Source organism: Lingula anatina, chromosome 5 (assembly GCF_051362555.1).
Source record: "Lingula anatina isolate TDL-2025a chromosome 5, LinAna3.0, whole genome shotgun sequence".
Taxonomy (NCBI): Eukaryota; Metazoa; Brachiopoda; class Lingulata; order Lingulida; family Lingulidae; genus Lingula; species Lingula anatina.
Window position 1 is genome coordinate 19,940,445 of NC_141771.1, and position 27,018 is coordinate 19,967,462.

At 37.9% G+C, this 27,018-nt stretch overlaps 2 protein-coding genes and 3 long non-coding RNA genes across 13 annotated transcripts in view; 3 read left to right on the plus strand and 2 right to left on the minus strand.

Moving 5' to 3' along the window:
- LOC147761839 (uncharacterized) overlaps positions 1-27,018 on the plus strand; it is a 182,271-nt gene that overhangs the window by 142,624 nt on the left and 12,629 nt on the right. The window contains exons 1-3 of one of the 4 annotated variants that reach the window (XR_015334646.1): positions 14,163-14,755; positions 18,834-18,894; positions 19,178-20,433. This is a non-coding gene — a long non-coding RNA (uncharacterized LOC147761839). Of the gene's footprint in view, positions 1-14,162; positions 14,756-18,833; positions 18,895-19,177; positions 20,434-27,018 lie in introns of those variants that run through there. The other 3 variants (XR_015334647.1, XR_015334649.1, XR_015334648.1) reach the window with 3 other exon arrangements.
- LOC106169132 (uncharacterized) overlaps positions 1-27,018 on the plus strand; it is a 137,082-nt gene that overhangs the window by 68,344 nt on the left and 41,720 nt on the right. The window lies entirely within an intron of this gene.
- Positions 3,941-5,081, plus strand: LOC147761844 (uncharacterized). Its single transcript, XM_087013728.1, has 2 exons — positions 3,941-4,191; positions 4,470-5,081. Exons 1-2 carry the CDS (start codon positions 4,052-4,054, stop codon positions 4,666-4,668), a joined length of 339 nt encoding a protein of 112 aa, XP_086869854.1. The 5' UTR covers positions 3,941-4,051; the 3' UTR covers positions 4,669-5,081.
- LOC147761845 (uncharacterized) lies at positions 9,529-13,355 on the minus strand. Of its 2 annotated transcripts, none has more exons than XM_087013687.1 (2): positions 12,709-13,355; positions 9,529-10,427 (listed from the first exon to the last, which is right to left on the minus strand). In XM_087013687.1, the coding sequence occupies exons 1-2, from the start codon at positions 13,115-13,117 to the stop codon at positions 9,544-9,546; spliced, it is 1,293 nt and encodes a 430-aa protein (XP_086869813.1). In that variant the 5' UTR covers positions 13,118-13,355; the 3' UTR covers positions 9,529-9,543. The 2 variants fall into 2 exon arrangements, with proteins under 2 accessions (XP_086869813.1, XP_086869812.1); XM_087013686.1 differs by having other exon boundaries at positions 12,697-13,355.
- On the minus strand, positions 23,615-26,914 carry LOC147761846 (uncharacterized). The gene is made up of 5 exons (XR_015334650.1): positions 26,064-26,914; positions 25,796-25,915; positions 24,980-25,387; positions 24,314-24,534; positions 23,615-24,019 (listed from the first exon to the last, which is right to left on the minus strand). It is a non-coding gene; the product is annotated as an uncharacterized LOC147761846 (long non-coding RNA).

Below are 27,018 nucleotides of genomic sequence, written 5' to 3' on the forward strand. Positions count from 1 at the left end.
AATTATTAATGTTTAACTATTTTAAGGCCTGTGATTTGCCAGTTTTTCAATGCAATTTTCAGTTTTCCCAAATATAATGTCCCCAAAAAAGCTTTTCTTTAGTTACAGTCAACTGATTAGCTTATCACAGATTTTCATTCTTGTTAATAATCATTTGTTTAAATTTCAGAAATATTGAACAAGATTTAACAAAATTATTAATGTTTAACTATTTAAAGGCCTGAGATTTGTCAGTCTTTTCAATGTAATTTTCAGTGTTCCAAAATATATTTTCACAAAAAACACTATTCATTAGACACAGTCAACTGAACAGCTTATCACAGATTTTTATTCTTGTTAAGCATCATTTGGTCAAAATTTAGTAATATTGGCCAAGATTTGACAAAATTATTAATGTTTAACTAATTTAAATCATTGGATATGCCCTCTTTTCTATGTAATTTTCAGTTTTCTCAGTTATATTTTTTTCTTTTTCCAGAGTACCCTTACCATGAAAAAGCAGGCAGTGAAAGACAGCACCAAGAGCAGCACTATGTCTTATCCATGTGTACAATACATGATATTTGGCAAGATTTAGGACATTGTCAAATAATGTGATAACAACACCCCCTCCCAGAAACCCATTGTAAGGAGTAATCTGCATCTGGCATTGGTAGTAAGGAGAAGTCTTGTATGGGTATATATTGTTTTCCAGATGACAGTTATAGGTAATTTGCAACCTCTTACACAAACAACTTCAATACATCACATTTGCCATTTTCTTTTAGAGTAAGTAATACACTGCAATATTGAAATATTTGTTTTGGTTAATTCTCACTCTTCTGATGATGAATTTCCTATAAACGTGACACTTAAAAATTCACAGAGACAGCTGATCAGCTTATCACAGGTTTTTATTGTTGTTAATCATCATTTGTACAAATTTCATAAACATTGGACAAGATTTGACAAAATTATTAATGTTTAACTATTTTAAGGCCTGCGATTTGCCAGTTTTTTTCATTTCAATTTTCAGTTGTCCCAAATATATTGTCCTTAAAAACACTATTCATTTGTCACAGTCAACTGATCAGCTCATTACAGATTTTAATTGTTGTAAATTATAAATTGTACAAATTTCATAAACATTGGACAAGATTTGACAAAATTATTAATGTTTAACTATTTTAAATCATTGAATTTTCCAGTCTTTTCAATGTAATTTTCAGTTTTCCTAAATATATTGTCCTTAAAACACTATTCATTAAACACAGTTATTTGATCAGCTTATCACAGATTTTAATTGTTGTAAAGCATCATTTGTTTAAATTTCAGAAATATTGAACAAGATTTAACAAAATTATTAATGTTTAACTATTTAAAGGCCTGAGATTTGTCAGTCTTTTCAATGTAATTTTCAGTTTTCCCAAATATAATGTCCCCAAAAAAGCTTTTCTTTAGTCACAGTCAACTGATTAGCTTATCACAGATTTTCATTCTTGTAAATAATCATTTGTTTAAATTTCAGAAATATTGAACAAGATTTAACAAAATTATTAATGTTTAACTATTTAAAGGCCTGAGATTTGTCAGTCTTTTCAATGTAATTTTCAGTGTTCCAAAATATATTTTCACAAAAACACTATTCAGTAGATACAGTCAACTGATCAGCTTATCACAGGTTTTTAATGTTGTTGAGCATCATTTGTACAAATTTCAAAAATATTGGACAAGATTTGACAAAATTAATAACGTTTAACTATTTTAAGTCCTGCGATTTCCCAGTCTTTTCAATGTAATTTTTAGTTTTCCCAAATATATTGTCCTTAAAAACACTTTTCAGTACATACAGTCAACTGATCAGCTTATCACAGATTTTTAATGTTGTTGAGCATCATTTGTACAAATTTGAGAAATATTGGACAAGATTTGACAAAATTATTAGCGTTTAACTATTTTAAAGCCTGTGATTTCCTAGTCTTTTCTATGTAATTTTTAGTTTTCCCAAATATATTGTCCTAAAAACACTATTCATTAGACACAGTCAACTGATCAGCTTATCACAGATTTTAATTGTTGTTAAGCATCATTTGTACAAATTTCAGAAATATTGGACTACATTTGACAAAATTATTAACATTTAACTATTTTAAGTCACTGAACTTCCATTCTTTTCAATGTAATTTTCAGTTCTTTCAGTTATATTGTTCTTGTTCCAGAGTACCCTTACCATGAAAAAGCAGGCAGTGAAAGACAGCACCAAGAGCAGCACTATGTCTTATCCATGTGTACAATACATGATATTTGGCAAGATTTAGGACATTGTCAACTATTGTGATAAGAACAACCCCTTCCAGAATCCCATTGTAAGGAGTAATCTGCATCTGGCATTGGTAGTAAGGAGAAGTCTTGTATGAGTATATATTGTTTCCAGATGACAGTTATAGGTAATTTGCAACCTCTTAAACAAATAACCTCAAATCATGACATTTGCTGTTTTCTTTTAGAGTAAATAATACATTGCAATATTGAAATATGTTTTGGTTAATTCTCACTCCTCTGATGATCAATTTCCCATAAACTTGACACTTAAAAGAAGACAGACAACTGATCAGCTTATCCCAGATTTTTATTGTTGTTAAGCATCATTTGTACAGATTTCAGAAACATTGGACAATTTTTTTAAAAAATTATTAACGTTTAACTATTTTAAGTCATGGAATTTTGCATTGTTGATTTTCAGTATAATATTCAGTTTTCTAAAAAAATATTATTATCCGAAGACAAGACTTTTCATTAGTCACAGTCAAATGATCAGCTTATCACAGATTTTTATTGTTGTTATGCATCATTTGTACTAGTTTCAGAAATATTGGACTAGATTTCACAAAATTATTAACGTTTAACTTTTTTATGGCCTGGGATTTCCCAGTCTTTTCAATGTAATTTTCAGTTTTACCAAATATATTGTTTCAAAAAGATCTTTTCATTAGTCACAGTCAACAGCTTACCATAGATTTTTATCTTTGTTAAGCATCATTTGTACAAATTTCATAAATATTGGTGAAGATTTGACAAAATTATATATTATATTTGTATTTTGGTTCGTTTGCAAAGTCGTCTTTAGAAAATTCGTACATTTTTTCAAGTACATACACCGTTAAAAGCTCTTTTACTTTTTAAAATTCTCCCTTTGAATGACTTAGTATTTTAGGCTGGTTTCTTATAATCATCAAAAATATTTACAAAAAATACATCTTAATTTTAGATTAACTTTTTGGATTGAAAAGTACCATAGATCACAGCGATTGTCCCAAGAGAGGATTGAAGATTAACCCCATAGGATCCAGTTAATGCTGACCCATAAAGCTCTGCTGTGCCCAATTAATTCTGTGAGCTAGCCTTGAAAAGCCGGGTCACCTTAGTAAATTGGTCATAATTTATTTGTTAGACTTTATTACCCATACAAAGTATACATTTTTAAAAAGCCAATATTTCAGGCTAAATGAAAATAGAATTACATTTAAATTTTACATGCAGTATCAAAAGTTATAGCCGGTTAAAAACTACATTTTCATTTGGTAATGGGTAAAATAAAACAAAGTTGATTTATCTTCTGCACATCAATTTTTTATTTCTACATACATTTGCCTGAAAATTCACAGGGATGATGTCAATTATAGTAATTTTCAATCCAGGAAATTTCAGCAAATTATCTCTATCAATTTTCAAGTTATGATCGTTTTGCTATCAGGTATACCAGCTTTTCAGCTAACCTGAACATCGTGGCCAGAGCTAAATAGAAGTCAAATTTTTTCACCACCTATGACAAAAACATCTTTAAAACTTATATCATGAATAAAGAAGTTAAGCCATCTTAGATGATATCAAGTGCATCTTAGAAAATAAGTTATTAAGTATCAGCATTTTCTTAAAAGCACATAAGGAATAATCTTTGCAGCATTTTTTAAATATTAATTTGATATTTATTACAAGTCCAAGTCTTGATCTTTTAGTAATGATATCAAACAATTCCCCTGCATATTGAAATAGTTGTTGCTATGATTTCAGTATGAGCAAGGCCCTGCATTCCAGTGGTGGAGACGAGTTCAGACTGGGGCACCTGCAGGAACGATGGCTCACCATGGAGAAAATGTTGTGGCCATCAGCATGCCAGACTTTATATATGACAGCTCTGTGGCACAGAATGGGGTAAACATAGTCACATATTGTATAGAAATGTGATCAGTAAATGATTTGAGGGTTGATTTGGATACTCAGTTGAGACAAAAGACAGAAGATTTGGAACTTTGAAGTTTTCAGTATTTTGCATATATAGTAGAAAAGCATGTATATAGCTTCATCTTTTTTTTATTTTTTGTTTGTTTGTTTTTTACCAATTGCCCATGAAAGCATTTTATATTTATGCTTCGTAGCTGGAAGTTTTCTTTTTATTCATTGGTTTAAAATGCTCATCCTTTTTCTCATAGGATGCAATGGAACCAGAGTACATCAAAACAGAATTTTGAAGACCACAACAAACCGACCAACTTCTCCAACCCATTGTATGGCAATATGACAGGATTAGAACTTGTTAAACCTCCTAACAAAGGACATGACCAGCTCCACTCACTCCAATGGGGTAGCAGACAACCAGTCATCAGAGATCACAGTCCATATACCACATAAATAACTCTGTTCTTCAGATAGAAAAACAATTACGACACTGATGTTTTAGTCACTAATACAGATTTATGAGACTAAAGATTTTTTTTACCATAAGAATTCTTGATGATCGTTCCAAGGCTTGGGAGGGAATACATCTCACAGCAAGCAGATTAGATGTTTGTAGTTATGATGAAACTTTATTATGAAGTGATACCGGGTATATCAAACCCATACAAAATATTTGTTCTTGTGAAACAACTCAATGGATTTAATGTGAAGATTCCATATGAAAACTTTACAGTTTGTTTTGATACATTATCCTAGAAATACATCTTTTGATTTAAAGATGCTTGTGAAAGAGTATTTTTTTTTAGTACATTCATGTCAATATTATGTATGTTCTTCATTATTTCACTGTAATAAAGGATGTTTTTCAAGAAAAAATGTGTGTTAAATTGTTTCTCTTTTTCTCTGATCTTTTTCTTTTCACTTAAATTTTAAGAAAGAAGACTAAAATAATTTTTGTGAAAAAATGGAATAATATTAATAAGCAGATATTCCTATTTAAAATATACAAGTATATAAATTTTGATTACCTCCAAATTAATGGATTATGATTTCTTGTATGAAATGCTTTGCTGAAGGATTGTCTGTATAATTAAATAGTTTTTTTGATGATAACAGACAACTGCCCATGTTTTTCATTTAAATTTCTGCTATGTGTCTGCTCCAATCAGTTTACCTCAAATGATATCCAAAACTTTTAAATATAATACTTATTTCATCATTTTTTATTTCTTCGTGTGATGAGCCCTCTTTTCCTTTTTAATAAATCTTTATATTTTTTTTTTCAAATTCGCCTGCAGTACTTTTAAATGACCCCCAAACTGTCACTTGCTAAACGTCTTTCCATTTACCAAAGAATCAAACTAGATCAGAATTTCAGCAACATTTTTTCATTATTTGTCATGTTTTTCTATTCATTCTTTGCTGAATTTTCTCACTTAAAAAAATCTAAAAGCTTTTCCTTAAAATTTCCACTGTAACTTCACTAACTAGCATTTATTTCAGACACAAGTACAATATTTTATCAGTGTTTGGCCATTTCTGCTCATTTTCATTTACTTCCTTCTTTTTTTTCTTTTCTTTTTTTTTCGTTTTTGTATTTTTCGGTACGTCATGCTGATTGCCGCATAGTTTAAGACCAGGTTTACCAATTAGGGAGGAGGGTCGATCCCCAAAGTGCAATTTTGGTTGATTCTTTTTTTTTCTGGGAAACACTTTCCTGGTATTTCCGGCGTGCCCCCCCCCCCTTTTTTTTCCTACTGTTTTCGTATTTTTCTGTGCTCAAAGGTAACATGGCTGTTAATTGTAGGCCAAAACAAACCTTTTTTTACATTTTATTTTTCTAAAGAATATCAATAAAGGAATTTTAATGCACTTCTCTTGGTACTTTAGTTCTTAGTACAAGATCATTCTTTATAAATGCAGAACCAAGTTGATTATTAATATCTACCGGGGCTCTCGTCCAAAAGACCTACTCAGCCTTCCAGCTGTTACAAAATTCATCCGAAGGGCGATTCGAGCAATGATTTATAATGAGAAGGAAATTGTTTTATTTCTTGGAGGAAATTACATTTGGTAGCTTCAAATCTATACTATTTTTATCAAATAAAAAAAAAATTGAAGATAGCTTAGATGATCAATATCACCGCTATTTGAAATCTCTGATGTGGACATCACTTCCGGACAGCCTTATATTACCACAGGCAATCTAATTTGCATATAAGAGAAAAATGCATTCTTTTTCTGTTTTTGAGATGTATACAGTTTTTCTTTCATTTTCGTAAATAGCAAGTCCCACTACACTCATAAATTCCAATCATTTCATCGACATGCCCTGTTAATTAATTCATTTATATTAATTATAAAACTTCATATCACAGACGTGAATCACGTTATCACGTCCAAGTCATAACATTGTTAAACTAGCGCCAATAACTGCAGTGGAGAATGTAGGTCAATTGCCTGTACAATTCTCCCATAGCATTATTGATTTTTTCTGGTGTGGAACATTTTAGGGAGAGACGGACGATAGAGAGAGGTATCCATTTGAACCGCAAAATAAAAAGAGAGAGCGGAGCTGTTATAATCAGAGTCTATTATGCTTTTTGAGAAGAGTGTAAAAATAGCCCACTTTTCCAGTTTCACTGTGTAGCACTTTGCAGATAACATGATAATTCTCTATGCCATCTGTCTCTCCCTAACAATTTGTTGATCACGTTAACTGTTCAACTCCCGACAGAAGATGAACCTGCCAACGATAGTTTTGATACACAGGTGTAGGAGCCGCACCCTGAACTTCAGATCTTAATAGCAATTAACCCTTGCCGTTTCAAGTAACTGGAAACGACAAGGGTATGCCATAGTGTAGATGTTTATTTCAAGTTATCTCTGAAGCTCAGGGTGAGGAGCCGGAATAGGGCGAGAGGGGAGGAGGGGGGGGGCTTAACCCTTTCACAACCAACTGCGTCACCCCTGAGCAGTGGGGCGAATGTGTTCCCTCAGCACTAACCAGTCAATTTATTTAAGAATCATTCACTGTTATTATTATTAATAACTGAAAATTATTCCGAGTTTTTTATTTGAAAACTATTTAATGAAACGTAAACAGAACCATAGAAAATATCTGGTTGAAATTATTTTCCTATTTTTAAATATACGTTCACAAATGAAAACGAATAAAATCCAATAAAACATACATGTGTTTGCACTGACCGAGAACCTATCCAGTGGCAGATTTAGAGGGGGGGTCAAGGGGGTCCTGACCCCCCCTTCTTCGATTTCTGTTACCCTCTAGAAATTAGAATTTTGACTAGCTGAATCATGGTTCTAAACCATACCAAATGGCACCTTTCGCCCTCTTAAATACCAATTTTTTTCAGGGCTCTTCATCGGGCCCCGAACCCCACGCCAAGTTGGGGGATGGGGGGTCGGCTTTGCATCCGCGGACCCCCCCCTTCAGATAATTCTGGATCCGCCCCTGCTAGCCAACTGATTTCCAATTTATTGGAATAGGGGCGGATCCAGATATTTTTTTTCTGACAGTCTTCTAAATTATCTTTGTTGATGCATCCTCTATTTTTGACCGTCTTCGGACAGAAAAAATTAGATACCCGTCAATGTCAACTCGAAAATCTGACCGTCTTCCGGAAAACCCAGAAGTCGGCCTCAATCTACCCCTGCATTCTCCACCCGAAACAAATTTTCTCAATTCAGGACTTTTATTTAAAAAGAAATGATTTATTGTATGAAATGAATGACTTCGTTATCTTTAAGTAAAAGCTACTCATGAACTAAGAAAGACCTATCTTTTGAAATTCCTCCTTCCCCCGCCCCCTCTTTCTACTACTACCATTCAAACAAACCGCTTTCAGCTCTTTGTGTGTAGTGTGCGTCACAAGTTTTCACTTATTAAAATACATATTTGAAAATAACATAATGTAAATAACATGTTTTAAAATATGGGAGAGCAAAAATAATACGGACCATGTTACTACAGTTACTGACAAGGCAACCAGATGATGTCGCTTGATGAGTGGATTGTTCCTTGTTATCAGCAATTTTTGCTTGTTTCTTTGTCGGAGATAAAAAAACCGTTAAAACATTTTTGCATCGGCCGGGAATCGAACCCGGGCCGCCCGCGTGGCAGGCGAGCATTCTACCACTGAACCACCGATGCTTGATATCTAATTTTTTTCCCTCCCCCCCCCCCCCCCTCATCCCGCCTCTCCCCCATTCCCTTCAAACCGCGGTGTTCAACGGTTGTCAAAAGCCTGGGTCCGGTTGGGCAACACTTTAAAGATATCACAAGATATTAAAGACTGAGTAACCAATGTTTCTTTTATTTTAAATATCAATAAACATACTTATTTCCGTGGAATGCAGTGATTTACATAATCACAGGTAGTCGTATCTCTGCCATGGCCACTCATAGATGTGCGTGATGACAATGATTACTGGTATGGGCGGCCAAAAGGGCAAAAATTCATGTCGTCGATTCAGTTATGTTTCGTCGATTCACTGCCTTCCCATCGATTCAGTTTCAAGTTTAAACGATCCTGTCATAAATTCAACATCTACTTTCGTCAATTCAATTGTCAAACATTTCTCATCTATGGTGTATTAAAACCAATGCTGTCACTATTTTCGTCGATCGTGTAACTAATCTCGTCGATCGTCAAACTGTTTTCGTCGATCGTGTAACTATTCTCGTCGATCGTCTAATCTCGTCGATCGTGTAACTATTCTCATCGATCGTCTCATCGATCGATCGCCAGAGGGCGCTGCGGTAGCAACACGTGCTTCTGTCTGTCAATCACGCGGTAATTTTTAACTCGGCCAGCCATGGTCAGAGTTAAGCACAACTAGAAAATAATGTCCCTACAACCGAATATCTTTTAATTATTAACAACTAAAATTGAAATTGTTGAGAAAATGTTCTTATTTCACTAGCATTCATTTTGTTGTCTGCCATTTTGATAGTCATGTGATAGGCCAATGTGCTACCGCAGCGCCCTCTGGCGATCGATCGATGAGACGATCGACGAGAACAGACGATCGATGAGAATAGTTACACGATCGACGAGATTCGACGATCGATGAGAATAGTTACACGATCGACGAGATTAGTTGGACGATCGACGAGAATAGTTACACGATCGACGAAAATAGTGACAGCATTGGTTTTAATACACCGTAATACGTAGATGAGAAATGTTTGACAGTTGAATTGACGAAAGTAGGCCTAGATGTTGAATTTATGACAGGATCGTTTAAACTTGAAACTGAATCGATGGGAAGGCAGTGAATCGACGAAACATAACTGAATCGATGTCAGGATTTTTTGCCCTTTTGGCCGCCCATACACTGGCACACGGACAGCAGCCAGGTAGCCCCCCCTCTCCGCAAACTGTGGGTATTATAGACGGTAGGTGAAAGGCCTATTGTTCCCAGGGATTTTGTCAGTCTATGGCGGAAGCTCGCAGACGTGAGGTAGACCGTAGTATCGTCCTTTAGGGTAGCGAAGAGGGGCGCCGATTCTGGCGTCTCGAGCGACAGTTTGAAAAAAGCTGTCAGTGCTGTAGTAGGACATAGTGCGTTCCCTGGCATGAAGGGAAGGGTGATGATGTGAGTTCTTTGGCCGAACTGGTTGGTTTTTGACTTAGTCACCCGTATGGTGCACCCTCTCTTAGTGAAAGTCACGTCACGCCGCAGGATAGAATGACCCGGATCTGATTGCGATTTCGCCGTGAAGTTGCTGACTCTGAGCATGCCGAAAAACGCAGTTAAGCAAGCTGCCCACGTCTGCAGCTGGTCTAGGTCGCTTAAAATAAGGGTAGAACGCAGTTGGAGCAGGTGGAACGGGAGTATTGGTGATTTCTGTCGGCTGGGGTCCTGTTTGTGCCGTTTTATCCCGCCGATGGTAGCCTTAACATCCCACGAGGAGAGAGGGTTTGGGAACCCGAATTCCAAATGAATAATCCTAACTATGTTCAGGTACTGGCGAAGCGTAGATACGCCGCATGTGCGAGCCCGATACGCTGCATATCTGCAGAGATTTGCGGACGAGATAGGAACGGGCACACACTTTATCTCGGCGCAGAATTTGGCGTAGGCGCGAAGGTGGGATTTGTAAGTGCTCTTAGTGGACGGTGCGAATAGCTGGGATCTCCAAAAGACTACCTCCTCATCTAGTTGCTGGCGCAGCCGCACGTGATCTGAGTGAAGAAGAGAGAGAAAATAAAGATAAGTCAGTCATGTGATTCCTAAGATTGTAAAAAGGAGGTTTGGTATTGTGGTACATATAAAAAACGGACACTAAGTTAATGAAGCGCGCACAAGAGTTCAGGTCGTGTATTCTTGATACGGCGTCGGCCATCCCATTGTCTTTTCCTGCGATATGAGCCGCCTGAATTGAAAAACAATGCTTCAGGGATAAATACGATAAGTCCTTAAGGAGGTCGTTACACATGTGATTGGGTGACGCTCCTTTGTTTAAGATGTGCATGGCGACCTCGCTATCTGTGTGGACAATGACCCGGCATGAAGACCACAGGTGTCCCCATCTGTAAGCTGCAAGGACAATGGCTGCAAGTTCCTTTACGTTGATATGGCTGGCGCCAAGGCGGGGGGCATCCTGCTCCCAGTTCGTGTAATACCAGTCTCCATTGTGGAAGGCTCCACCTGCAAAAACACTGGAGTCTGTGAATACATGACATTCTGGACGGAAATCCCAGATTAGTCTGGTGTTGTTTCCTGCAATAAGCCATTTATTCCACCAAAGGAAGTCCCGGCGAAGAGAATCGAGTTTGCACTTGTGTGCCGCCTTTTTAAGAGTTGAAATCGCGTTGAAAATGGGGCGCACATGAGTTTTGCCCCAAGGGATAACATTTGAAGCCCACACGAGTTTCCCTGCGAGAGATTCAAGCTGGCGCCGCGACGCACGCTTCCGGGCCATGTATTGTTTTAAGCATGTAATCAGAGCCGACACCTTCTGCTTTTCCAGGGATAGCGTACCCGCGACAGTGTCTATGACGGTGCCCAGGAACGTAAGCCTTGTCGTAGGGTCGCACACTTTCTTCCAATTCACACTAAAGCCGAGCCGCCTCAGGAGATTAATCAAGGCGTTGTAAGCGTCCCGACACTCATTAAAGGTCTCTCCTATCACTAGAAAATCGTCGAGATATACTACCACATTAAAACCTCTTCTCTCCATCATTCGTTTGACGCTTTGTGAAATCCGATGAAAAATTTCAGGAGATTTGGTAGCACCGAATGGCAGTCTTGTATCCACTAGAACACGTGGCTCCCTATCGTCACTGAATTTCCATTTTAGCCCTGTGAGCCGGAACTGGGACGGGTGCAAGGGAACGGAGCGATAGGCTGCCTCGAGGTCCACTTTCGCTAGGTAATGACCGGGTTTGATCAGATTGAGGGCCGTCTGTAAAGTCTCACACTTAAAAGTGTTCTTAGTAGCATAATCATTGACAGCCTTACCTTCAGGACGACTGTAATCGTGAATTAGGCGTATCTTGTCGTCGGACTTAGGCACTGCTGATAACGCGCTGATAATTAAGGGGTCTGCCTTGGGATATATGTAGCGACCTTCTCTTATCTCTTCTAGAATCTGCCTTTCCACCATGATTTTTGCACCTCCGCAGGTGGCAGATTTACTGTTAATAGTTTCGACTCTTGGTATGCTATCTAAATCAATGTCATCCACAATGCGAAAGCCCTCAGAGATTCCCCTTAAAATAAAAACATTGTCAACGTCTCCGCTTAGTTCCTCTCCCCACGCTCGAAGGTTTTCGCGGAGCGGAGAATCCCTCGCGCTTTGTAATGGTCAGTGGGTTGTGTTTCTGCTTTCTTGCTGACTATGTGTGAATTCCCCGTGTGACGAGCTTTGGCATGTCAAACAAATGTGCGCAAAGCGGCAGTTTTGGAGAGAGCACCCTTGTCGACCATTGTACTTGAGACATATGGGGCGTCCTGACGATGGGTCTGTCCTGTTCGGCTTTCGTCTGTGTCCCAGGGAAGGAGGCGATGAGCGATCCTGGACTGGCTTAAGTAAGAGTTGCATAAGGAAAGGGCTGTCGCTTCCCCAGGGAAAACCCATGGAGTTTTGTGCCCTCCTGTACTCCGCATCGTACCGCAATACCGACGACCACGTAAACGATTGACCCATACACGCTACCTTCGTGATGTAGCCGACATATTGCATGGCTGTCTTCATGTCCGCGCCGTCTTGCTCCACCATTTCCTTCAGAATCTTCATTGATGCCTCGGTGAATTGCAGGGGGGTGATTTTCTCCAGTGGGATTTTCCGTTCCGTGAGAGATAGTTCTATGTTGCCTACTCGTAGTGGTACGTCGCTCTCTATCTTGCCTTTTTCGTAGGCCTGTGAAAACATCACGTAGTCGCGGATCTCACGGAGCTTTGCAGTTTGCTTTTGTGGGATTGAGATCGAAAAGGGGTCAAAAATTTTACCTAGTGGCTCACCTGTTGTAGGTGTTTTGCTGTCCTGTTTCTCAACTCCTAGTAGCTGGCACAGCTTGGCATAATCTAGTTCGGAGTCAATAGGGTCTGGCTCCGTTTGTTTCCTCTCCCTCAGAACTTCCCTAGATGTAGATGGCTGATTTCCCTCACTTTCTGTGGCTCCTGTTGAATCACCCTCCCCCGCACCCGGACCCTGGTTGATCCGTGGCTGCGGAGGCTGCAGTGACTCCACTGCATCCTGCAGGAGTAGCAGCTGGGCCAAGGAAAGGGATCGTCCGAAATGTTTCTGAATAAGTGATTCAGAGAGCTTTTTGCAGCTCTTCAGAGATACAAAACCCGCGTCCTTTAAGATGTCTACCGTCTCTGGGGATAGCTCATTTTCCTGGACCCAAAGCTCGAAATTCTCTGCCATAGTTTAAAATAAAAACGCAATAACTATGAAGCACCGGAGGAAGAGGGAGAGCGCCTGCTCCCTACACGCTTCTTCCTTGCTCGCTGCCAACGCTCTAATTGCCGATTTTAAAAGAGTCACGTGGCTGCTTTTCGGCTAACGGCCTTAAATTTGATAGGCTCCCACGACGGGGACCGCGCGCGGCGCGCCCTCCAGTGGCGGTTTTAAATAGCTTTCCGTTAAACGAAAAGAGTACTTAATATTATACTTTACCTCTAAATGAATGGCGAATGATTTACAACAACACTTTCCTGGCTAGTACATGTAGGCCTACATCCACAAATCGCATACTGTACCGGGCATGGCTTCGTTTTCCTTGTATAAGCCACAAGAAACTGGCATGTTTTTATTTTTATTTATTGATTTATTCATTCTTTTTATTAATTTTTTTTTCTGACGTGACTTTGCATGGCGTCAAAAACAAACGATTATTTCTGGCTTCAAGTTGTGAGATGTCACGGCTACCTCCATGACTGAGAAGTTTAGAGGAATCCACTTGCAATCCATGAAAGTAAGGCTGGATTCCCCTCCCTAGATCGATCTAACAGGATCGGTTCATGTCCACGGGGTTTCTCGCTAAATTCCTTGCAGCTTAAGTGGCTTAGATGTCTGAGACGCCTACTGAAGCTGCTAAACGATAATTAATGAATTAATCAGCTTCAGTGGGCGTGACAGACATCTAATTAAGCCGCTTAAGTTAATTGCAATTAAGCGAGAATCCCCTTGGAGATAGTTCGAACCAAAGTTAGTACGATAGGGCCTGGTAATGGTCTCTAAGGTACCAGTATCAATAATTTCTATCTTCATTATGTGTATTGTACAAGCTTTTGCCACCCACCCACTTTCCGGTAGTTTAATGTCCTCAGCCATTTTGGAGAAGGGATTATACATAGGCTATATCAGGGACAGAAATCATGCAGGTCAGAGATCGCCAAGTCATGTTGAAGTAAACGGTTTCCTTTTTTTTAGGATTTTAGGAGCTTTACCCCGGCACTTGACAATAATTCCTTTGAAGCTGGCACTGCGGCGCATCTTTAGAATAAAGAAATAAAAAAAAAAAAAGATATAATAGTTTGTTCCTTATTGCTTTTTAGGGCCTACAAGGAGGTCACCTAATTTGTTATGTTTGTTTTTTTTTTTTTTTTTAAGTCCATTTGTTCTCAGTTTTTCAAATATTCTGTGTTATTTTACATGTAACATGTAGCGGCCAGGGTGGTTTCTTTGCGGAGTGTTTACGGTGGTTGTTCACTCTTAATTTTTTTTTTTTTTTTTTTGCATCTTCAAAACAGGGCTTGGCAAAATTAATGAATAACAATGCAGTTCTTTAAAAAAATGCATAAATGAGCTCCGACGAAGCAGAAGCGCAAAAGTCCGCTGAAAGGCAGGTGCAAGGTAAAAACACAATCATGGTTGAGACACCGAGGCGTCCTTGGCTAACCTCGCGTCAGGTCCGATAATTTACGAGATTCAAAACGTGAATGGAGCCTCTCGTACTTCTTATGTGCACTTCTCTCCCCCAGTGCCTGGTATGGGGTCCTGGGTTAGAGCGTTGGACAGAACGTACGACAAAAACTTGGGTGTAGACGACAGTAGTCTAACGTAAGTTTACGCACTATCACTGTGTTCTCTCTACACTTAGCCTAGGCCTAGATCTAACAGTGACAGCAGAATGTTGCCTTGTAAGTTACAGGGCGTGTCTACAGTCACGGCTTACCACGTGGGTGCGCTGAATTTGCTTAGCTGTTCCTTTTCTGTCGTGATTACATATAATATTTTTATGCCTTTATGTGCCTGATTTGTGGCAATATTGCTGTTTTGACAAATAACATTACGTCGTTAATGTCTTTTAATTATTTTAATTAATTAAAATTTTATAAATGTAAGTTTGATAGAAGAATCTGTATTCTTTGCACTTGTATGTAACTTCTACAAGTTACAACAGGGCCCCGTATCTCGAAAGATTTGCTTATGGTGAGCGGGCGCAAGCATGGCAATTCCTCGCTATCCCATATCTCGAAAGCCTCGCTAATAGCAAAATCACCATTTGTTTCGAGGGTATTATTTGCGGCAATACAAACCCCAGACAGCCTCAGTGATCTGGCCCACGTCTGGCCCAGATCTGGCAACGTCTGGCAATGTCTGGCAAAAGGTATGGCCCACGTATGGCTTGCCACATGTGGGCCAGATGTGGCAATGTTTGGGCCAGATCTGGCCCAGACATTGCCACATCTGGCCCAGTCCACATTTGCTCATATGGCCAGATGTCGGCCCAGATCTGGCAATATCTGGCAAAGGTATGGCATGCCAGATGTGGACCAGATGTGGGCCAGATCATATTCAAATGGGCCAGATTAGGGCCAGACATGGACCACATATGGCCCAGATTGTTTTTTTTTTTTTATTATTTCACATTTGCTCATGTGGCCAGATGTCGACCCAGATCTGGCAATATCTGGCAAATGTATGGCATGCCGGATGTGGGCCAGAAGTGGGCCAGATTAGGGCTGGACATGGACCACATATGGCCCAGATTGTTTTTTTTTTTTCTTTTTTTTAATTATTTTTAATTATTCAATAAGATTACTATAAAAAAAGACATACAAGATTCAAGATTCAAGTATTTATTCTGTGCTAAAACCCTAAACAAAATTATTACACATTATATAACCTTGCTGGCAACTAACATGTAACAAATTAAGGGCCACTCCTTGTCTTTTCGTACAAAAAAATGTATGTTTGAAAAAAAAAAAAACTACACTGCAAAAAGGCAAATATACAGACACTTAACAGGAGGAAATGTCACTTACATACATGTAAAGAAAACAGTTATAACAACAATTTTTTTTCAACACAAAGCTGCTCATCGAATCTGAATTAACACAAATTACAAAAATTGTAATTAATTATGCATGTACATGGGGGAGGGGTTTGAGGGAGAAATATTTTTGCACACCTCAACCTAAATAATATTATACATTGTCATTTTTAAACTAATTCAAACATATCATTAATAATAATAATCACTAATGAATATAGTTTTGTAATGAATAAATCTTGAATAATGAATGAAAAAACATTGTTTTTTAGATGATGGAGAGTTATAACAAAATTATAAATAACCATGCAGTAACTGTTTCAATTCAACTTGCATGCTGGCTACAGTACTGTACATACATGTAAATTCTGAAAAAAAAATATGTAGACTCCAGCACAGATATAGACGTACAATTAAAAGAGAATTACATGTGCACAAAAACAAACCCCAGTATCAATGCTTTTGAATTAAATCACATCACTAATCAAATCACTCAATGAATTGAACCAGTTTGCAATGCTTGCGCTTTTTTCAAATCCATAACACTAAGAAATGATACTTCTTGACAAGCTTATAATTATTAAAGGAATCAACAATGGAACAAGTAACTCTACCAAGTTAACAACAGTTCATTCAAATGTCAAGTCAAAACACAACATCCCTTCCTTTCTTGGAGAGAAACGGTCCTTTCAAAACATGTTAATTGACAGTTCAGTCTTTAAAATGTCTTTTCAAACATTTGCAGAATAGCATATGAACTCCAACTTTTATTCCTTAAACCACACTGAAAATTCTCAAAACTAATCAACTCATATCAAATCCCATGTCCTTTTACTGCTACTGGTCTCTTCCTTTGCTTGCCTTTGCGTCACATTCAAATGTTCCCTTCACTTTTAAAGGTTTCTCAGACGTGTATGAATAATACTGTTAGTTTTCTGGTCCTCCACAAGAGCCACATTTATTTTTCTTGGATTTCAGCATTCTCCATGTATTTTCATCAATGATATTACAATATGCACCTGAATCTGGTAATACACTGAGATTAAAACTCTATTTCCTACATGTCTTCTGTGTATATTGCATTGGTTCCCACACCAAATGTATATGCACTCCTGGATTATCATGTTCAAAGCTGTCATTTACATGAATAATAGTTTCAGTTTTGCAGACTTTTGCAAAGTGATCCAACGTTCCATGTTTTCTCAGTCAGGGAGTTTCTACTTCGTTTTTCATGTCTAAACTCCTAATGTTTAGACTGGTTTGGTTTGTCAAATGACTTCGGTTTCATCATACTCACAGTTTCTGGTGTTCCAATTTCATTCAAAGCGTTAACTGTCTTATGTATATTCATGTTTCTAACCTGTGTTTGGGAGAGTCCTGGAAATATCTTGTACACCTAACCCTGCTGAATACAACATAAGCGCGCGTCTCCTCTGTCACGTATTTTTAATTTTCTATCTTTGTTCATTATTCATGCCGTCCATTGGTTTTGAAAAGATCAATCTTTTCCGTCAGCGAAGAGGTTAAAACTGTCTAGCCATCGCGTCGAGCGTGACCCTAATGTCTCCGGACTTCTGTACGGTTCGAATTCCGTAATTTCACATTTTTCTTCCATTTTTTCAAAGAAAGTTGGCTCACAGTTTTGCACTAGTGTTAATCCTCGTCGCCAGTGTTGATGCCTTCGAAATAAATCGCATCACGAATCAAATCACTCAACGAATTGTATCAGCTTGATACGCTTGTGCTTTTTTCATATCCATAACTATAAGAAACGCTACATCCGGGTCCTTCACCGGCTTAGCATAAAAAGCGGAATCTTACAACAGCGGAACGAGTAGTTCAAAAAAGTTTTAGAACAGTGAATTCATTCAAATGTCAAGTCAAATTAAACAAATAGCACACTTATGAGGGGACTTTGAAGAAAAGAGAGAGAGATAAATTAAATCAAAATTTATCAAATGACGTCAGTTCAATGCATTCAGCTCACTGGTCAATAAAAAATAAATAAATAGAAAATAAAAATTGAAAATGAAAGTACCATATCTGGCCCAAGTCTGGGCAGCATCTGGCAAAATGTGGCATAAATGCCAGACTTTGCCAGACTTGGCCCAGATCTGGCAAGTGTCTGGCAAAATGTGGCATAAATGCCAGACTTTGCCAGACTTGGCCCAGATCTGGCAAGTGTCTGGCAAAATCTGGCCCAGATATTGCCAGACGTTGCCAGATCTGGGCCAGACGCGGGCCAGATTACTGAGGCTGTCTGGGACTAGTCGCAATGGCCTCTGCGTATGCATAATTCGTCATTTTAATGTGTCTTTCATGTAATTAAACATGGTGGCAAGTTTGGGTTGCTAGTCATAATAGCATATAACAAAACAACAAAAACATGGAAGCTTATAATAGATTGAATCACTCGTTACCTCTGATAGAAAAACTTGCAGTAAATATTCATGTGAAGAATGTTTAAATCAGGGTCATGTACAAAACATGAAATGTGGCAAGTTTTATGATAAATGGAATGTGAAAAGCCAGAAATGGGGAACCATGGTAACAGGTAATTGCATGGTCTCCTTCCCTTTCTCCATGAAGAAAAACTCACCAGTAATCACATCTTGTGTTTCTTTTGGGTTTAAGTAATTTTGTCTTGTTGACCAGTTACTGTAATTTCCCCACTTCCCTCACATTACATCACAAAAGTACACTTCAAGTAGTTACAGCCAACTGATGTGCCTAATATAGCTTAATATAGATACTGATATTAATATTGATCTGTTTTTTACTGCTGTAAGAATTTACATACATGTACAAGTATCACAAATATTGAAACAGATTTGGCAAAGTTAATATTGTTTATTCTTTCAGTCTGGGAATAGTGTCAGTCTCAGAAGTCAGAGCTGTCACCAGTACTAGTATCCTCCACAATGTAAGTACATTTGATTTTTTTTCACAGTCCAGTCACCAAAGTAGGTGAGACACTTGCCAGCTAATACACCATGATTTGGAAATTTGCTTACAATTGATTTCTTCAGTTATAAAGGGATAACAACTGTTCCTTTTGGTCAAAAAACAGATTTTCCTGGGGCAAACAACAATTTACCCACACTTTACCTATGGTTAATGAATCCATTCCTACATTCATTTCTATGAGCTGTTTCAGTGAATTTATTATAAAATAGTCTTACAAGGACAGTTGTTATCCTTTTAAGATAAAGTGTGTCCCATCACAAATCCACTGTTCCCAGTCAGCTACTTGTGGTCATGAAGATGTCTGGAGATGTCACCAGAAGACTCCCAACATGGCTTTAACTCCATACAAACTGAATTCCCCCGGATCCAGTTGATTGCAGAGGCATCTGGAAAAAGTGGTGTTCACAGTAATAACTTGACATTTGTTTGCCAATATTCCCTACGTGTATATGCATAATCAACTATGTAATTATTATTACGAATATTTAGAATATTCTTTCTTGCTTTGTTGCATGTTGGATCATGATGAACCATACTCTTTATTTACCATGTTTTACAGTCATATATGTTTGCAGAGGATATTTGAGTTGTTTGCTTGGATTTTTTGTAATGATAGTTTAAGAAAAAAATAACAAGGAACAAGATACATTCTATATTTGCAAACAAAATAGATATATTATTGTGTGACTGTCCTCAGCTTATGCATATATACATGTACCTTAAAATTATCTTATCCTCTGACATAGGTACATGATATAAGTTTTGACCAAAAAACACATACAGGGAATGTGGCAAGATGTAGGTCTACCTAGTGTTGTGTCCTTTACATGCATGTCTGACTTGTTCCATTTGGATTTAAAAATGGTGTTAATAGATAGGGCCTAACAATGAAGATTCAGGATGTTGATTTTCTGATGGAGCAAAACATAATATTCTGTCTTTGTACTTATCTGATATATACTGCAACAAGTCTTCTGGTTGCAAGCATGTTACAAGGGGTGTACTTGTTTCTGTAACTTCATCTGTAATATTATCTAAAAAATATAAGAACTATAACCCTTTTTATCAAAATATTTTATGTAAATGTAGGTCTTTGTTAGTGTTTGTATGTATTCTCATTGGTCTGTCTATCTGCGTCGTTGCTGTTGCCGTTACTGTCAGGCACATGACATATCCCATAACTGTCCAACTGTATTTTTGTCTTACTTGAAATTTACAGAGTGGCTTTTTTGGTTAAGAAGCAGATTGCAAATTTCACTTATCACAGAGAGGTAAAACAACATATCATGGAGCCGTGGATAAAGTTATGTTTGCAAACTTTAAGCAATAACTAATTTAAAAGCAGATATAGCATTGAAGATAAGTCAATCCTGTACAAATGTACTTTTTACTTCAATGTATTTTCACTATAATTACCTTTATTTCTGGCAACTAAGGGCCAAAGTCTAGTGCCCATTCTCTTCTGGATATGGCCTGTACAATCTTCTTTAGTAATCTCAATGTCTGGACCATAGGGCTGCTGTAGATGGACACTCTGGAAGGCTGAGCTGTCCCCATCCCCTACAAATTGATTGTAGCGTAACCAAAAAAGTTCAATGGAATGACTGTATAAAACAAAGGCACCCTCAACTTCCATGGCCTGGGTCAAGCCTTCGTGGTTGTGGTGGCACTCCTGGAAGTGTTTCAGTTGAAAGTCAACCTCTTCCACCGTGGTGTGGGGCAGCTTTTGAAAATTGTCACGTCTGACAAAAGGTACACATATAGTGAATGTCCAGAATGTCTCCCGTATCCACTGAAATAGCAGCTACATATCCATGTTTAGACAAGTTTCTGGTTTGCCAGGAACCATCCAAGGTAACCCCACAGTCCACAATTTCTCCTGGATTGACATTGCTTGGAGGACGGTGCCATCCATTCTCTCCAGAGCTCTCTCCCTGGTGCGGTAGCCTAAGGCCTGTGTGTGGAGACGCCAACTGTTGTTTGCCACTGGAGCCGGCATGGAGAGGTACGCTGAAAGCTTCTCAGCAGAAGTGTTCCCCCTTCAGCAAAAGTGTTCCCCCACATCTTCTCTCTGCTTGCTTCATTATGGGCCGTCCTTGTGGGGTGGGCTCAAAGCTGACCGATTTCTGTGGGTTTTCTAACAGATTGATGCGATGCATCAAACTTTGGATTATGCTGCCTTCCGCAGTAGCTGTAGTTGCTAATGCTGTCCTGAAGTTTACTTCCACCAAGGCTGCTGCTTGGTGAAGTTCAGCCATTGTCTGTACCTGTTTTTGTATTATGAAGGGCAGGATTTCAGGTCTGAGTCCATTGATGCAGGCACAAATTAGGCTATTGTCATCTGGCGTTGTGTTCCTTCCTAGTTTCCTCATCCTTGTGAGAAAATCTACAGCAGTCTCTGTTTCTCCCTGTTTTTGGTGAAACAGCTCTACAGTTTTTTGTAGCTTCATCTGCTGTGTCTGTTGGAAGGAATTAAGAATTTCTTCCTTAAACAAGCCGAAGTCTTTTCTAACTCTTTCTGGCAGAGTTTGAAACCAAATATCCCCTCAATAAAATCTGTCTTAATTTCTTCAAAAATACAATGTAAAAATGGTTCTTTTTTTTTTTAACTGTAACAATAGTCACTCACCTGATAAGGGAAAAGACTTCTAGAAAAGCACTTTCGCTAGAAGATTCATAGGGCCAGACAATTTTCACTGTGAATGCAGATAATCAGTAATCATGACAAAAATTTTAATATCCATGACCTCACCACCTTTTCGAATTACATTTTAGAAGCTTTACACTTGCAACTTATGTGAATGACACAGGACCTAGCCCCTTAAAATGTTTTGCTATCCAATGAACTTTACTTCAAGTTCATTGTTTTTTATTTCTCACCCACTTCCATGGAGATGTGGTGCTTCAATCCACTGCTTGGTAGCAGATCTGTGGATTTTTGTTTGATAATTTGATCTCTCAGTATACAAATTCAGAGCATCTTGGGTAAGAGGCATTCTCTGCTCACTTGGGGTTGACAAGCAAAATATGTTCAGAACCTGGCCTCATTGACATTACTAGCTGCCTTCTGGATATAAAGATTGCAGACAAATTGTTCCATCACTTTTGATTTTCTTTCTGCAACTGCGAAGACTGCCCAAAGACAGGAGAAAGCCTCTATGAAGTCACTATTGCCATAATTCATGTATATATCAAAAGCTTTCCTCTCTTCTTTCCCTAAAAAAGGGCTGAAGGTAGTTAGAAGCACTGGAAGTTTTGGTATGCCAAGTTTCCAATATTTGAATTCACTAAATGAGAATGGAATTAATTATTTTTTTAAAGTGTGTTAATGTTTCGATGTAACCTTGCCTGCCTTAAACATAGCCAGCCAACCTGAGTTTTTTAGCAGTTCCTCCAGTTAGTCCATGTATTGAATCTTTGTAGAAAAGTGTGGGTAGTCCTGCCAAAGATTTTGTTTATTCTCTACTGATACTGAACTGAGCTGGGAGGTCCATAGCTGCCTTCTCCCAGACTCTACCATCTGGATCTATCACAACATTTCTTGCTGGGTCTGCTTGATACACCTAACTGTAAATCTGTAAATTAAAAATATCAAAATATCATTCCTATCAGTGGCAAATTGCAAGTTGTTTCATATTCCATGAAGTGAATAATGAAAAAAATCTACCCTTAACAGATAAAATCACCAAATATTGTACCAAAAGTCTTTTGGCGTACTAAATCAAAATGAAGTTGTAATAGCTCTATCTTTGGAGAATTTACCCATTCAAAAAAAAAAAAAAAAAAAAAATGGAAAAAGAAAAAATCAAAGATGGATGCCAATTTATGGTAATATTATTTTAAAGTATCTGCTAAAAAGAGTTTGCTTTTTTTTTTTTTTTTTTTGACTAATGGAATTCTAGGATTATTTTGGATCCTAAGGTGGCCCAGGATCCCTGCTGATTGCATGAGTGTTTTGTTGTATAATGAAGTTTCTGAGATTAAAAAAAAAAAATGGCTGCCTTGCCAAACTTGCCCACCTGTATGGCAACTCTGTGGTGATAAATGGGCATACAAGAATTATTTCTTGACACCCAGCTCGGCATGGCATGTTGGTCTCTCCACAACAAAACAGTAACCTGATTTGACAGCACTGGAGTCAAAAAGACCTAATTGGATTTTTGCCAGTTGCAATTTTAGGTCTTTGATCTTTCAAAAGAGAATAAGTTTGTTTTATCTTATAGGTGGGGGGGGGGACATTTCACTTTCTTTTTTGCATATCTTGCTTCCTTTCTTCTCACTTGTGCACTCTTTGAGGGTGTTAGGAAGACCTGTTCTATACTCCATATTTTGTTCAACTGTCTGTTCAAATAAGGGAAGAAAATGTTGCCAGCATAATCATCCAATGTGTTGCCACTGGCAAGAAGACTGTGGACAATGGTTGCACCATGTAGCACCTCACAGTCATATGTTGATGGCTGATCTGGCTGCTCACAATTGGCTCAGAGATTTTTAAGAGATACAAAAATCTACTGCCAGGCAGGTGAAGTTTTCCAATATCTGAAAGTGAAAGAGGGAATGACTGGTCCATCTAATGGACAGAAAATTCTCAGAAGTAAAGATCACAGTTTTGTATTGAGATATACAATTAAACTTAGGGTCATGTTTTTCTGTAAAAATTTAAGTCTGAATGCTGTAATTAGAAACAATGAGACTTGCATAACCAGAAAGACATTGATTTCCAACTATGTTTAGAAGAGGCCAAAAATTGGGATCATTCAAGAAACTAGCGAGTGTTGCTCCCCCTGAGCAATAAAAGTTAGTCGTGAGGCCATCAACACTAAAATTGTTTGGTAGGGATGGCTCCTGGTGTAATCGCTTTAAAAAGCTGCGCCCCTTGAGTAGAGTCGGCCATGAACTGGTCCCCAGAAAAACGTCTGAGTCATCATGGTCTTGCATACTTAAAACCTCTGTACTCCTGGAATGGAAATCTCTCTCTTATGTTAAATACAACCCAGGAGGGAATCACCATTCTCTTCTTCCTTCCTAAATTATGGTGGATCCACCTTGTAAAGGAGGGGTAAGCTATGTAATGATATAACCTGGAACAAATGTTTGAAAGAAATTTTAGCGAGGAATGTATGAAGATAAAAATGCCACTGCCATAAATCAGACTGTGTGGTAATTGTAATTTAATATTTGTTTATTTTTTATTTATTTATTTATTTTTTTACATTTAATTTTTTTTAGTACAAAAGGAAATGCACTTATAATATATACTTAGAATAATGAAAAACAGTGCTTGTTCATATTTATCATTATATCTGACTCAGTAATTTATTTCAATAATATGGACATTACGTAAAAACGACCTAGAATAAAAGTAAAAAAGTTACTTGTTGATGGGCATATTGTCATCAGTTGGTCCTTCCTGTTCCACGTTCTGGTACATATTCACTTCAATCACGTCTCTGTTAAGACACACACTGGAGAAGGTAGCCATGTGCAATGCGTGGTGCAATTTTCATTTTCTAGTCTGTCTTCTATGGGGCTCAGCTCATGACAACATATGCATTCTAGTCCATCAGACATTGGATGACATGAACAACACAAACACCTGGAATATATTTTTGAATAGTAAATAGAGATAAATGTCTACCACTTCAACTGAGCTTCATTGTCTACCTGTGAGATGACTTTTCAAACTCCTGATAACAGTACATACACATTCAAATCTCTTACCCGAGGAATCTAAAACCTCTTTAAGCCGTGTGAAGCCATTTTCCTGTTTATTCAATTCTTTAACCTGCTTGGCTCTCTACTCTGGTGGCCTTATGTCATCATCAGACAACTCCCCGACTGAGCAAAAAGGACATTTTTTAAAGCCCAATTTTTACAAAATGAGCTTTTAATTTGTGTATTTTGCATAAAGATACGTATCATTAGCAGGACATGTTTTCTGAAGAATGTGATCTGTTCAAGCCATTCTGACGGTCTGGCGTGAAACCTTAAATTTCAATTTTGTATAACCTATTTGTGTATAAATAACTCATAGTCCTTACCGTTCAATCACCACTGGCATGACTTTCCTCAGGTGGCCAAGGTATTTCTTACATTTCTCGTTGTCCACAGTCCTCCAAAAGTCTCTTAGACCTGCAGCCAACTCTTCTTTTCTTTTGTGTTTGGTGTTTCCTCAGGTGATGCTTCATCTCAGCCCAGAGCAGTTCAGTGGGGTTAAAGTTGGGGCTTTCAGGGGGGTCTTCGTCCAGTTGACACCATTTTCTTCCAAAAATATTCTTTGGTCAAGTGGCTTGTGTGGGTTTTGGTGTTGTCTTGAAAAAAGCGATGACCTTCAGGGAGAGTTTCACTTAGGAATGGAAGAAGGAAGTCTTTCAAAATTTTAACACAGAATTCTGCATTCATCAGGCCTGAAAAGATTCCAAGTTTGGTTGCACCCCTTTTGGAGATCCCTGAAAAAAAAAAATTTTAACATGATTTCTTTGTTTTATTTTGCGAAAGCACATATACCAGGTAATTTCTCTAAAGTTAGTTATTAGTATTAATCATCAAACCAAAGGAATAATGCAGTTTTGGTTCCACAACAAACATTTTCTTTATTGGACTCTCTTTTGGTTTGAAGAATTGGGATGCTAAGTTTCTCAGGGAGGCAAAATGGGTGTTAGAGTCATTGGCGAGGGTGGACATGAAGGGAGTAATAAATCTTTAGATAAAAACCCCACAGTCCTCGAGCATGAAATAGATAATTGCGTGTCAAATCACTGGAGGCTGTCACATGAACAGTAAAGACAAATACATGTGGGATAAGAAAATCATTTTCATCATAGGTGAAGAAAATTATATTAAATTATATTTTTTACCTTGTACTCTGGAAATTTAACCACTTCCAAAAGGCGTGTCTACATGGGACATCTAAACTTCATGGACATTTGGGAGTTCTGGCATTTTGAATATACAAAGTCGGACTCCTGATCGTTTATCTGAAAATGAAATTTAGCATTAGTAGCTATAGGCTTTTGTCTTTTGTCCCCCTTCCCCCTCCCATGCAACAAATTATATCCCTTATGAATAGGCTTTAACACCAATGTTAATAAAATTAAAGCCCTATAACATATATATTTTAGCAACCTTGTCAGCTTTCACAGCAGCAATTTTCGCCTTGACTGCATTTTTTCTATGAGGTCCACGGTGGCAGTCTGTGATGATTTCACTGAAGATCATGAAAGGCATCACGTCAAATTCTAACCATTCAAATGAAGTATCCTGTCTTTGATTCTTTGATTCCATCTAATCTTTTTGGTTGGGACTTTCCAGTCTGCAATATAAAATATGAACAATTATAGTATTTGTTTTAAACAAACACTTATCTTACAAATTACACCATTCCAAATGAAGTAACTTGTCTTTGATTCTGTAGTGCATGTTTAAGACATACTTAGTGTTCACACCTCAAACAATCCTTTTACTTCTTTATTGGCAAATGCTTTCCTTATCAGATTGGTGCTAATTTCAGTGCCAAATTTTCAACCTACACATGGAAAGTGTAAGTGTTGCACCATGTTGGTCCATTTTTCTTCATTCTCCTTTGATCTTGATCTTGACCTCTCACTATGATGCTACAGTGCCACTGGAATTTAACCTTACCAGAAGGCCGCATCTCTTTTCTTAAGTACATTAAAGTCTAATCTGGACATGCATGGGGCAATAAACATCATATCAGAAAAAAAATAAAACCATGGATTTATGATTTCTCTCCATACCCCTGAGCTAGAAACTGTCTTATCCACTCCTCAAAAGATGAAGTGTCTGTCTCAGCACAGTACCAGTTTCCATAGTATTGTTCCATAGTATGTGCAGGGGCCTTGCATTCTGTATTAAACTTTTTACAGACATATACACAGATGAAGTCTTTTTGTATGCCCTTTTAAATACACCCTTCCTCTGCCTTCCTCTTCCTGTAATGTTGTGCAGAGTATGGAACTTTAGAAACAGAAATCTGTTCAGTACTAGTTACTGTTGTCACAGGCAGGGGTAAAACAAGAAGGGGTGGTTGGGGCAAAAGTGGTCTCAAAGGTGCAGTTGG

What these genes read in the sequence shown, in the direction of transcription:
- LOC147761844 (XM_087013728.1), top strand. Translation starts at nt 4,052, where the DNA reads ATGAGCAAGGCCCTGCATTCCAGTGGTGGAGACGAGTTCAGACTGGGG. An exon ending in GCTCTGTGGCACAGAATGGG is followed by an intron (nt 4,192 to 4,469) that starts GTAAACATAGTC and finishes TTTTTCTCATAG; the next exon opens with GATGCAATGGAACCAGAGTA.
- LOC147761845 (XM_087013686.1), bottom strand. Translation starts at nt 13,117, where the DNA reads ATGGCAGAGAATTTCGAGCTTTGGGTCCAGGAAAATGAGCTATCCCCA. An exon ending in TACAACAGGTGAGCCACTAG is followed by an intron (nt 10,428 to 12,696) that starts GTAAAATTTTTG and finishes TTCTTCACTCAG; the next exon opens with ATCACGTGCGGCTGCGCCAG.